The 13,702-nt window shown below is 47.6% G+C and overlaps 1 protein-coding gene across 3 annotated transcripts in view; it reads right to left on the bottom strand.

Moving 5' to 3' along the window:
* The window catches only part of eda (ectodysplasin A), a 303,914-nt gene that overhangs the window by 74,346 nt on the left and 215,866 nt on the right, over window positions 1-13,702 (bottom strand). For all 3 annotated transcript variants that reach the window (XM_038776069.1, XM_038776071.1, XM_038776072.1), the window contains exons 3-5: window positions 12,113-12,136; window positions 8,556-8,735; window positions 602-636 (exon numbers count right to left, since the gene is read on the bottom strand). In XM_038776069.1, the coding sequence (XP_038631997.1) occupies window positions 602-636; window positions 8,556-8,735; window positions 12,113-12,136 (239 nt within the window). The remainder of the gene's footprint in view (window positions 1-601; window positions 637-8,555; window positions 8,736-12,112; window positions 12,137-13,702) is intronic.

Here is a 13,702-nt window from a genome sequence, read left to right as displayed (position 1 = left end):
GCCGCCCGTTTATGGTGGTCACACCGTCGTAAATTACAACAGGTACTTATCGGCGGGACCTGGCTCCGCAGGCAGCCTCCGGGGTCCTCAGGGGAGCGCGGGGAATCTGGCCCCGGGAGGTGCCCGCACGGTGGCCTGACCCGCGATCGGAGCCCACCGATCCGCGGGCGGGCCTGTGCCGTTGGGGCACTCTATTCCTCCGCGTCGGCCGCTGTAACAGTCCGCAATCGCCGACGTGGAGATGAACCCTCTGTGCATGCGCTAGGATGACGCCAGCACATGCTGGCGCTCCCGTGCATGCACCAACTTGCGCCGGCCTGCGGAGGCCCTTCAGCCCCATAAAACACGGAGGATTCCGCACCTTTGGGGCGGCCCGATGCTGGAATGGTTCACGCCACTTCATCGCGCCGGAGTTGCCCGCCCCACCTGTTCACGGAGAATCCCGCCCCTTAGCTCTTAGGCCACCAAATTCCTGAAAAAGTATATTTCTATATAGTCTGTAAACAAATATTTATAAATAATTGGTGTTCTTGATACTCTCCTTCAATAGAAAAGTCAATTAAATGTTTGTGACAATTATGTGGTAACATTGTACACTTACTGGTGGCCGACTGTCTGCAGCTTTTTCTGAAGTACCTGAAAAAGAAAGTAATTTGGTACTTTTAAAAAAGCTTTGAATCAGCAATGTATCTTTGAATCAGTATCAGCAGAATTAGCCTTAGATTGTTATGGATCAGAGTTTTCACATCACTACTGGGGATGAACGCTAGCCCTTCCCATCCGGCAGACACCTAGCTTTTTAGCAGTTTATGTTCTATGGGTGTCTTAATTGCCAGTGACCCAATTGCCAATGACCCAATTTTTATCGCCACTTCAGGACAGGTTTTCTTGAAATATGCAGATTGGCGTCTGATAAAGTTATGGGGGCCCTGGCTGAGGCAAAGATCTGTCAGAGGAGCATCGGAAGCAGAAAGGGCCACTCAAGCTGGGTTTTATTTTCTCTTTGAACTTTCTTCTGAGAGGCCAAGAGCAGCTGGGACCGGTATTGAAAATCTAAGCCTTTTCTGCCTTGAACTTTCTTTCCTCCCTACTCCACTGCCAGACAACTCCCTGTTCCATCATGTACAAAAGTACCAGTGGGTGACTTGGGGTCACCCAATTTACCGCAGTTGCTCTTCTGCAAACCACACCCAATGCCAGTGGCATATTAACATGGCTAGGTGGCTAAAAATAGATATCTCATTCAGCTGAAAGTTTCTAGCTGCACGAAAAGCATATTACTTTGCCTTCGTGCAAAGAAACCCACACATTAAACTAGTAGGCTTTAAAATGTTGTTTCATGGGCGGGGAGTTTCCACGCCTATTCAGTGGAACGACTGGAAAATATTGCGAGAAGGCCCGAGGCGCATTTCTCAGTAGCGTAAATGAAGTCACTCTTGTTTTGTCAATGGCAAACCGCATTTCCCACCGTTGAACCTTGGGAACATAGTTATAATAAACTTGGATCTCGTTATTGTGACCACATGCTGGAATGATTGGCCCACGTTAAATTTAAATCCCACATCGGTGTACTTGCAGAATAGCATGATGCTAATAATAAGAATAATAATCGCTTATTGTCACGTAGGCTTCAATGAAGTTACTGTGAAAAGCCGCTCATCGCCATATTCCGGCGCCTGTTCGGGGAGGCCGGTATGGGAATTGAACCCGCGCTGCTGGCCTTGTTCTGCATTATAAGCCAGCTGTTTAGCCCACTGTGCTAAACCAGCCCCTCAACTGTCAATGAAAGGTGTGCACCTGTGGCCTTCTCGTGGCTGCGTTGTGGTGCAGGGGCAAGGACAGTTGTGTGGAGGAGGGGTGGTGGGTGTCATTGGGCTATGCAATTGGCAAAGCATTTCAAGATTGAACACTCTTGCTCTGCTGCATGGGTTCAGCATCAGCTTGGAGTCTTTATGCCCACTCAAGCAACACGAAAACCTGTGAGTGCCAATGATTGCTCCTGCAATGCTGCCCCCTCATTCGCCGACTTCAAAATCAACCGTGTTTTATGGGGCTGCAGAACCACTGGCCGACTAGACAAGGGATCCCCTTTGCAACAGCTGGCCATGGATTACTCGGAAAACCAATCATTATAGTTACATAGGCATTGAACTTTAGCCCTCATGGTCCAAGCAAGGCATTCAGCCTGCGAGTGCTTGTTAGGTAATGCCAACACTTGTGCTGAGAGCACAGGATGTAATTGTGTGACCGAGGTGCCTTCACTCTGTCATGAGATATGGATGGAGTTTTGGCCAGGCATCAATCAAACTGAAGACTGGCCATCCATTTGGAGGCTCAGACTCTCTGGGAGCTACCCACCCCAAGCAGAGTGCTGGCTCTGTGCAGGGGCTCCTTCTAAATATAGCTGCCGTATTACTGAAGCTCTCAGGTCACGGTGGGGCGGGTGAATCAGAGGCCGACCCTGTCGGCAATCCAGTGTGAAACCCCGGCTCAGCAGCTTCTGTATGAAGTTCCGCACAATCCGGTGGAAAAAGCCACGATTGGTGTCGGCGGATCAAACGCCAATACCCCCACCCCCTTCGAAATCAGGCTTTGCCTATTTCTGGGATGATACTGCCCATAGAAGAAACCATTTAGTCCATCCTAGTTCGTCCATTCAAAAAGGATGTACAATGCAATCACGTATCCACTATGTCAAGTGGACGTGAGTTTTATTTGAAATCATGAATGTTATTTAGAGATTAAGTAAGAAACTGTATCCATTGACAGAGGGTCAATGGGCAGGAGACATAGATTTAATGTGACAGGGCAAATGAATCAGATGTAATAAATGGGGATTTGTTAAATTAGACAATGAGTTGTTATGATCTAAAATACACTGTCAGAAATGATGGTAAAAGTAGGCACAATAGATATCTTCAGAAGGAAATTAGTTAGGTACTTGAAAGGAATTTTTAAAAATTCCTATGGAGCTATGGGGACTAAGTGCAAATCATTGGATAGTATGGGTACAAGAGGCCAAATGGGGCTGGTTTAGCTCACTGGGCTAAATCGCTGGCTTTTAAAGCAGACCAAGCAGGCCAGCAGCACGATTCGATTCCATAACCAGCCTCCCCGGACAGGCGCCGGAATGTGGCGACTAGGGGCGTTTCACAGTAACTTCATTGAAGCCTACTCGTGACAATAAGCGATTTTCATTTCATTTAATTTTCTTCTGTTGTGTATTATTCTCATTTCGAAGAGCACAAGCAAGAGGATCCCAAGTTTACTAAAAGAATTCTAAAAATTGTAACACTGTAAACTTTACCAAAAAAATGCCAGCCGGAACTCTGCTCTCGTGCCCATGGCAGGTTTGCTGACATGTGGGAGCAGAGAATTTAATAGGAGTGAAAAAGTCAGAAGCCTGCTGACATAAAATCCTGCTGCAATTCTCCCAATGGTGGGTTAATGGTGGGTCTGTTATCCCACTGGCTGCTGGCGTGAGCGTTACTCGCTCTTCATTTGCATATTTGCAGGGGCTGGTTTAGCTCTCTCGGCTAAATCTCTGGCTTTTAAAGAAGACCAAGCAGGCCAGCAGCACGGTTCGATTCCCGTACCAGTCTCCCCGGACAGGTGCCGGAATGTGGCAACTAGGGGCTTTTCACAGTAACTTCATTGAAGCCTACTCGTGACAATAAGCGATTTTCATTTCATTTCATTTCATATCATCAATGATCATTAAAACAGCTGCCCACTGGCAACCTCCCCGGTCTTCCAATGTTGCGTCACGGCAGTGTGACATTACGGCAGTCTAAAACCCAGGTGATGAAGAGTGATGTGCATAAGATGGTCCTCTGTTTGTGAGAGACTTCGAGGTGAGTGCAACAAAGCCTATCACAAGGGGAAAATGTGAAAGGAGACCTGTGCAAGTGGGAAGGGTGAGGGCTCAAGATGGCTGTCAGAGGGGTAAGTTAGTAGATGAGGTCGATGAACAAAGGAATGCAGAGAGAGAGGACTGAAGGGAGGGAAGCTGAACCCTGTCACGGCTGCATGAAGCACTGTCAAAAGGATCTGAGAGATACCACATGCCTTTCTGGAAGGGGATGCACGCAGACTGCAGACTATCGGGGGCGGGGCACCTGTTAGTGTGGCACGTTAAGGACTTTATACATGAACTCTAAACAGGTCAGGGCTGCAGTGATTCGTGCAGGTTACTGTTGTCCATGGTACTCTTTGGAAACGGGAACTTTCTTATGGCTCCCATTTAGGTTCAGGGGCTGGCAGACAGGGGTCAGAGAGTGCAGACATTCCTGCTGTGAAAGGGAAAGGATTCACAGATGACAGTCAGTCCAGGGACTATGTGGACCTCAGAAGTCAGAGATGGGAGACAATGCAGAAGAGCAGCGGGGATGAAGCAGGAGCAATCATTGGGAGCATGGTGTAACCCAGCTGCAGGAAGGGGCAAAGGCTGCGTGCTCCAATGGGAAAATGCACAGCTTAGTGTGCAGGGCTGCCCTACAGCCAATGTACGTGGGCTTTACAGGCTCTGCAGTGGGCTGCAGAGGGTACGGGGGGGAGGGGGCGGGGTACAGGTCCACGTGAGGTAAGGACATCTCGCAGGTGATGAATTTGGGGAGGGCTTGCAATGTGTACTGACTTGTTGGTGCTGCGATAGTGGACAGGATTCAGATTAATGACACTGGATACAGACCCCATTGCCCAGGAAGCAAGAGCAAGCCAGATTTCTAATTTTGAGCTATTAAAGAGATAGGCACACCTCAATATTCTCACATTATAGTTTGAAAAGTTACATCGTGGGAAACAGTAATGCAGCCTAGGAGAGTAAAGGCTATAATGAAGAGGGCACAGCTGCATCAATTCTGCAATCCTGTCAGTCAAGGCATCTCATGGGTTAACAATTAATGCCATCCATAAGTGGCTAAACAGATTCTGTTCATTCACCATGACCAATCGCAAGCTCGTGGTTATGCCACGTCAATGGAGTTCAGAGCCACATTGGTTCAATGATGTAATTCGCAAGCTCTCACTCCCTCCCAGATGGCTCCAGATGTCACATCTGTGGAATGGAATGCTGCTCATTTCTATGTGTGTGCTAAAGTCCCGGGGATAAAGTAGCATGAGGAATAGTGAAATGTAAACGACCAAAGCTTAGCTGCCCCATTTCGCATAGATTTCACATTTATACCTTTGTTTTGGACACCCTTTACCCATTCGGGTCTTCAACATCTGTTTTCAGAGAGGAGCCAAAAGTGAGAATGGATCCAGTGGTCCAGGGAACTTTCCTACAAATCCTCATTCGATGCAGAAGGTGAAGGAGGGATACATGCAACTCCAGCAGGAGGCACTGCATGTGGGACATGGCCAGGAAGAGCCTTAGTATGAACAGGTGGCTAAGGAGTAGGGACCCAGACAGGACTCACAATTTTGAAGGTCTATCATCCATGAGTCTCCTTTCCACAAATGAATGGGACGCAGTGAAAGGCAAGGCGGCGATTATCCAGAGACAGGGGGCGGGATTCCCCAATAATGGGGCTATAGAACAGTACAGCACAGAACAGGCCCTTCGGCCCTCGATGTTGTGCCGAGCAATGATCACCCTACTTAAACCCACGTAACCCGTATACCCCTAACCCAACAATCCCCCCATTAACCATACACTACGGGCAATTTAGCATGGCCAATCCACCTAACCTGCACATCTTTGGACTGTGGGAGGAAACCGGAGCACCCGGAGGAAACCCACGCACACACGGGGAGGACGTGCAGACTCCGCACAGACAGTGACCCAGCCGGGAATCGAACCTGGGACCCTGGAGCTGTGAAGCATTGATGCTAACCACCATGCTATGTTCCCACTCCAGCAATAAAACACGGGCATTTCACTCTGGACCTTCCTGAAGAAAGTCCAGGGTGATTCTTCGACCTGCAGGGGGCTATCAGGGCCCCGGAGTGCTCCTCGCAGCTATGGCTGCCGATACAGTGCCCTGCACTTCCGGTCGGGAGTCCGCGCATGCGCACAGCGGCGGCCGGCCCGTGCGACAAGGCGGACTCACACCGCGCACCGACCCCGAAAATATAGCATCCCACGAGATTGCGCGCACCCACGGATCTGTGACCCCGATCGCTAGCCTGGCCGTCATTGAGGCCCCCCCCACCCCCCACACAGTGAAGGATCCCCCTGTCCCCCACCAGGGCAGCTATGGACTGACCACGCTGTCAGGAACTCGGACAGTTTTCGTCAGAGAATCACCGCGGGGGCCTCTGTCAATGGCCCCCTACCTGCGCCGCATAGACCACTCGCGCAATTCGCGTCTGTTCGCAGCAATTCTTCAGGGGGGGGGGGGGGGGGACGCCAGCCAGCCACTCTGGAGAATCGCGGCAGATTTTGGTATCAATGCCCATTCTCCGCCCCCATACCAATCGTGATTTCGGCTTGGAGAATCCAGCCACATGTCTTCCACCCCTGACCTCATTAATTATGTAACCGGGTGGTTTGCGCTGTGTCCGTAGTGGGACAGGCCGGATGGCTTGTAGTCTGTCGTCCTAACCAGGTGTCACATTAAAAAGGCACCCAAGATCACTAACCCACTATTGAAGAAAGAAGCTTCAGCTCCTGAAAATGAACAGAGGTCTCTGGGAGCACCCTGAGACCGGAATGTGGACCTCCTGAGAATGAAGATCGATCACCATAAGACCATAAGACATAGGAGCAGAATTAGGCCACTTGGCCCATCGAGTCTGCTCCGCCATTAATTCATGGCTGATATTTTTCTCAACCCCATTCTCCTGCCTTCTCCCCAAAAACTTTGATCCCCTTATTAATCAAGAAACTATCTATTTTTGTCTTAAAGACACGCAGTGAATTGGCCTCCACAGCCTTCTGCGGCAAAGTGTTCCACAGATTCACCACCCTCTGGCTGAAGAAATTCCTCCTCATCTCTGTTTTAAAGGATCGTCCCTTTAATCTGAAATGGTGTCCTCTGGTTCTAGTTTTTCCTACGTGGAAACATCCTCTCCACGTCGACTCTATCCAGGCCTCGCAGTATCTTGTAAGTTTCAATAAGATTCCCCCCCCCCCCCCTCATCCTTCTAAACTCCAACGAGTACAGACCCAGAGTCCTCAAACGTTCCTCATACGACAAGTTCTTAATTCCAGGAAGATTATTCATCTCCAAGAACATTGTGTTGCCGGAACACCCCTCCAGGACACGGAATCTGGACGATCCACCTGTAGATGCTCCACCACTGCTGTGGTAGTTTCAGGGTTCAGGGTTACCAGTGGCCCTCATCCTGAACTCTGGAGGCAGCTCCGAGGGTTTTTCAGGCGAGTCCTGACATCTGCCTGCCATGTAGTTCCATACCTGTTCTGCACCGGCGTGTTTTCACCGAGGATCTGACGTGAGGGATCGGGCCTTCATTCACATCCCCATGAGCAGGATGCAAATCAGTTTCACACCGGCTACCAGTGGGTTCCCTGAGCCACCATGACGGGCACAAGCAGAAGATTCCACAGGAAACTCACACCAGCCGAAAACCGAATTTTGGATCTCCCACAGAATTCCGCACCCACCATCTTTGTCATTGAACCTGTCAGCGGGGCATCAAGAATTCCACCCAAGAAGTCAATACAGATCAGATCAAAAATCTCCAATCAATTAATCGGAGTTGAAACTTAGCTAAGAAATTGAACAGAAGCAAAGTTTGGGGGCAGCACTTCCTGCTCAATACACTACCCTGACTATTAAGCAAAATGGTCACATGTATACTTATCACATGCCCGATTAGTATTTTTCCACCATGCTCTTTGAAGACATATGCATCCTTTCTCAGATTTATGTCTTCCTTACGCTACGTGAAGATGCAGCCAAGAGGAAATTTAAGCTTAAATCTTGTCTGCTATTTCCAAGGGGTGTTATAACGTTCAGAATCTTGAGGGGGCTGGATAGAGTGGCTGGGGAGAAACTGTTCCGCCTCGTAAATAGATCAAGAATGAGAGGGCAGCACGGAAGCACAGTGGTTAGATCTATGGCTTCACAGCGCCAGGATCAATTCCCGCTTGGGTCACTGACTGTGCGGAGTCTGCACGTTCTCCCCGTGTATGCGTGGGTTTCCTCTGGGCACTCCGGTTTCCTCCCACAGTCCAAATATGTGCAGGTTAGGTGAAGGTTAAATAGGGTGCTCTTTCCAAGAGCCGGTGCAGACTTGATGGGCCGAATGGCCTCCTCTGCACTGTAAATTCCATGATTCTTTCCCAGTTATAGATTAAGGAGATGGAGATGAAGAGGGAACTAGGTTTGAACAGAGTTCTAAGATATCCACCCCTTTTTTAAACATGTTTTCTTTTAGGAAGATGCTGATTGTTTTGCAGACAATAATACACTCAGAAATTAATGAAGTGTTACTTTGGTTCAGCTGAAAGTACATTTTCAAGTTGGAAAAAAAAAACAATTTGGAGAGAGAGCAGTGTACAAAGTGCTGAATCCCTCAACAGAGTACATGCCATCTGACAAGATGGGCCACAAATGATCATTCAGACCAAACTAATGCTCACTTACCTGGTGGTCCTGGGGACCCTGGAGGGCCTGGCTGGCCAGGTGGACCAGGTGGCCCAGGTGCTGCCAACACTGCTGTGCCTGGTATGCCAGGGATTCCTGGGATCCCTGGAGGGCCTTGGGGTCCGGGTGGACCTGGAGGGCCCTGGGGGCCTTGTGGACCTGGGGGCCCCATTTTTTTGCCTGTAAGGTAAATCAGAGCATTATATCGAAGACCTAAACACAGGGAAGAGATGTGAGCTCATGGCAGTCATTAGCAAGCAGACTCAAAGTTTTTTACTTGAATTTAAAAAGCATCAATGGGGTCTTGATTCTTGTAAAAATGATGTGGCATTGACAACGATTGGTTTTTGCATTAAATGCTTCAAATCAAGCAGAGAATCACGCCTCGGACATATGACAATGCTCACTGAGAAGCTATTAGCTATGTAGTTCTGAAACTACATACAAGATATTCCTTTGGAGATTGCTTTCTTAGTTGATGAATTGATAGAAAGTCCATTTTTGGGGGCTTTGCGGAAGAGGTGACATTAAGCAAACCTCAAATGAAATGGAACCAATTGATACACCCCTACCCACATCTCCCAAGTATTTTGTCGGTTTCAATGAAATCACCTCTCATCCTTCAAAACCCTAGAGAATACAGGCCCAGTTTAATAATCATCTCTATTAGTGCCAAAAGTAGGCTTACATTAACACTGCAATGAAGTTGCTGTGAAAATCCCCTAGTCGCCACATTCCAGCGCCTGTTCGGGTACACTGAGGGAGAATTCAGAATGTCCAATTCACCTAACAAGCATGTCTTTAGGGACTTGTGGGAGGAAACCCACGCAGACACGGGGAGAACGTGCAGACTCCACACAGTGACCGAAGCTGGGAATCGAACCCGGGACCCTAGCTCTGTGAAGCAACAGTGCTAACTACTGTGTTACCGTGCCGCTCAATCTCTCTTCATAAAACAGTCCCGGAGCAAGTTTGGTAAATCTTCCTTGCACCCCCTCCATGGCAATAATATCCTTTCAGAGGTAAGAGGACCTAAACTGCACGCAGTACTCCAGTTGCAGTCTAACCAATCTTCTATACAATTGAAGCAAGACCTCCCTTCTCCGGTACTCAAATCCTCTTGCGATAAAGGTTAATATTCCATTAGCCTTCCTAATAGCTTCACCTGCATGTTAGCCTTCAGTGACGTATGGACAAGAACACCCAGATCCTTTTGCACATCTACACTTTCTAATTTCTTACAATTTAGGAAATACTTTGCTCACCTGTTCCTTCTACCAAAGCGGATTGCCTCACATTTTTACACATTATTATTCCATCTGCCATGCTATTGCCCACTCACTGTTCAAATCCTCCTGTTGCTGCTTTACATCTTCCTCATAACACATATTCCCGCCTAGCCTTGTATCATCCACTAACTTGGAAATAATACATTTGTTCGCCACATCAAAATCATTGATGTATATTGTGAACAGCTGGGGCCCAAGTACTGATCCTTGAGGTACCCCACAAGCCACACCCTGCCAATTCAAGAATGACCCGTTTATTCCTACTCTGTTTTCTGCCAGTTTAGCCAATCCTCAATGCATGCCAGTAAATTGCCTCCTATCCCGTGTACTTTTATTTTGCTAATCTTCCCGTTGCTAATCTCTTCCCTTAGCCCTACCGTTCCAGGAAAGGCCATCCACCTTCTCGACACTTCCTTCTGGACTTATTATTGCTTCTTTATTGAATCATGTCCCTCTCTTTGAAAGCACTTTTACAATGCATCTTTTTGACTAAGCTTTTGGTCACTTCTTCTCGCTCTTCAACTCCCCGCCCCCACCTCCAGTTTCCCTAGCTTGCGATAAATGAACAGATCTGGAGCTTTACAAGCACAGAAGCACTACTTAAGGGCACTGGAGAATGAAAAGCATCAGGATTTCTCACTTCTTATTAGCTAATCCTCCCCAGAAAATGCACGCACCCTTGTTGGGCTCGGGCAGTAATCAGGCTGGATTCTAATGCTACATAATCACATAATGACCTCTTATAATCTAACTGTCTTGGCTTGCACACAAAGAAAATCAACCTCTACAAAGGATATGCTCTGGCAAATGGCACTGGTGTCCATGGAACCATGCCACAGTATGAGTCAGTACCCTCAGGAGCGGGAAGAAAAGATTTGTACAACAAACTGTTCCCAAGTGCATTGCAGGGCTGCGGAAGGCTGCAACAAACTCATCCATTGTCCAAATTACAAGTGGGTTGAACGCAGGACATCAAAATCCTCACTGGAAAACTGATACATAAAGGGATCACTTTCAGCAATGCGGTGCTCCAGCTCATGTTCTGGCACATTAACATGCGTTGAAAGGAAGTGTAGACAGTCATACTACCCAAGTGAATTCCCCAATCTCCCAACTCTTGCGTAAAGAGATTTTTCCCGACTGCTATTTAAAATCTTCCATCTCTGGCCCCTACTTCTTTTTAAAAAAATTTTTACAATTAAGAGGCGATTTAGCGTGGCCATTCCACCTACCCTGCATATCTTTGGGTTGTGGGGGTGAGACCCACGCAGACACGGGGGGAATGTGCAAACGCCACACAGGCAGTGACCCAGGGCCGGGATCGGACTCTGGTGCTCGGTGCCGTGAGGCAGCAGTGCTAACCACTGCGCCGCCCTGCTGCCTTTTCTCCCTACTTCTTGACCGCTTAACTATCTGAACAGTTCGCTTCCATTAAACCTAAGTTTCAATTATTCCACATCTTTCTTCATATTTGTATTTCCTCATAAAAGGCAGCATTCCAATAAAGCCTCAATACCCTTATAGTGTGCAGTGCAATATTGTGGAACACACAAGATTTCAAATGAGCTTAATATTGCTGCATAGATATAACCCAGGAGGAGACCATTTGGCCCACTGTGCTGTGACAGCTCTTTGCAATTTCCACCCAATTAGTCCCACTCTCCTCGTCTTCCCAATAGCCGAGAAAATATTTCCCCTTCAAGTATGTATCCAATTAGCCTTTGAAATGACCATTGGGTCTGTCTCTACCACCTTTTCAAGGCAGGGCGCTCCACAACAGAACAACTTGCTGTGTAAAAAAACTATTTATTTTTTTGTCAATTAACTTAAATCTATTCTCCGGTTATTGTGGCTTCTACCATATGTTTTGCCCCATTTACTCTCTCAAATCTCTTCATAGTTTTAAACATCTTTACTAAATCTGCTTACTTTCTCTGCTGTAGGATGCCACTTTCAGATTGTACCTGGCAGGGTAAAAGCCTGAAATTTCAATAGTCGACTTGATTCCACATTACCCTTGTGTATTACAATGCAATTTCTCAACACAGTTCCACTTGTGCAGTTATAGACTGGCCAACTCTTGTGAACAGTGAGTCAGCCAAATATAGTGTGTACAGAGGAGACCGTAGCTTGACTTACGATGATTCATTTGACAATAGCGTCAGCTTTAATCAATTGTTCCATGCACATTGAAAAACAAACTAAATGGAAGGAGGATACAGAATAATACTTTGCTGGATTTGTGAAGAGGTAAAATTTAAATCTTACCTTTTCCCTTTCCTTTGCTTTTACCTAGAAGGGAAAATACATAAATTAGAATGGAGAGTTTTGCCTACCAGCCACCTTTCCCACTTTGCAACAGTGATCAGACTTTGTTGGCTGCAAACCACTTTAGAGCATCCTGTGGTTGTCAAAGACACTACATCAATGCAATCCTTTAAAGTTCATAGAATAGACATTGTTTTGCTTTTTAAAAAAATACTTTTCCATTCCTGCTGTAGAGTGGGCCGTGTGCTTCCCATACCACAATCTATTAAATGTTGTGGGTCAGGTGAACTCCATGATACATTTTGGGGTTCTCTAAATCCTTCCCCATAACAGAAGGGAGGAGCTGTGTAGACCACCGTGGAGACAGGGGAATGTATCATTCTGGGCTAAGATTCCCTCTGGTTGCTATTCATAATGACAATCAATATGCCAGAAAAGATTTTTCTTGGTGCCCTAAAATTGGAACTGATTTCTAAAAGACCAACTCCAGAAATAACACTTGCAATCTTCACAGCTACAGTGAGCAACCAAATTAGACAAAACAACCAAAGTAACTCTCAAATAAAAGGAAAAGGCTGCAGGTGCTGGGAATCTGAGGGGCTGGATTCTCCGCAGCCCCGCAGCGAAATCGCGGCCGGCGTGGGGGGGAAGGAGAATCCACTTTCATGGCGAAATCGGGCCCAGCGCCAGTCCGGCGATTCTCCGGGCCCCGAAAATTGCTGTGACCACGGGGTACGCCGTGCGGCTGGCGACCCATTGCCAGAGGTCCGCCCAGCGAACCTCCTCTCCCGATCGGCTGAGTTCCTGACGGCGTGGAACTAACCACCTATTGCCAGTCGGGATGCTGGCGTGGGGGCTGCGAACTCAGTCCGCGGCCCACCTGGTCGGGGGTATCGGATGTCAGGGGGGAGGCCTTATAGGCGACCGGGGCTTAGATCCATGGGGTCAGATACTCGGGGGCACGGCCGATCAGGGAGGTTTCGGGTCCGAGTCCACTATAGAGCTCGATGCGGCCACTGGAAGCCGCCGCCATGCGCATGCGCGGACTCCGAACCGGATGTGCGGGGGCCCGTATGTGCAGCAAAAGCTGCAAGATTTACTTCGGGTCCCTGTTAGCCCCCAGCAGGGCATTGAATTAGGTGATCTTTTTTATCGGAATTTTGGGAGTAAAACGCCACAGTTTTTACGCCAGCGTGGGGACATCGTCCCGTTTTGGGGGAATCCAGCCCAAGACGTTGTCTCTTTTTGTTTCAAAGTCATTCTTGCTCGAACCAGCATAAGGACAAACCGAGGTTAGCCTGTGAAAGTCTCATTAGACGATCCATCCAATGCTTAAAAGTTAAAATAATTAAGGAGATTGTGAGAACACAGCATTGAATACAAGAGAGGCTGAAGAGGAAGAAATCTCTCCAATTCGACTAAAAACAGAGCTGCTCAGTTTACTCAGGCTTTGAGATTACTCAGTCTAAAAGGATTAGCTCTAGAAATTGCAAAACCTCCTTTTTTAATATTTTATTAACGTTTTCAATGTTATAAAGCCTTGCAAAACATATATATTTTTCTAAAACCCTTGAAACATCAAACAAGAAA

Source organism: Scyliorhinus canicula, chromosome 17, assembly GCF_902713615.1.
Source record: "Scyliorhinus canicula chromosome 17, sScyCan1.1, whole genome shotgun sequence".
Taxonomy (NCBI): domain Eukaryota; kingdom Metazoa; phylum Chordata; class Chondrichthyes; order Carcharhiniformes; family Scyliorhinidae; genus Scyliorhinus; species Scyliorhinus canicula.
The sequence above is the reverse complement of the archived record's forward strand: the minus strand, read 5'-3'. Positions and strand labels throughout refer to the sequence as shown.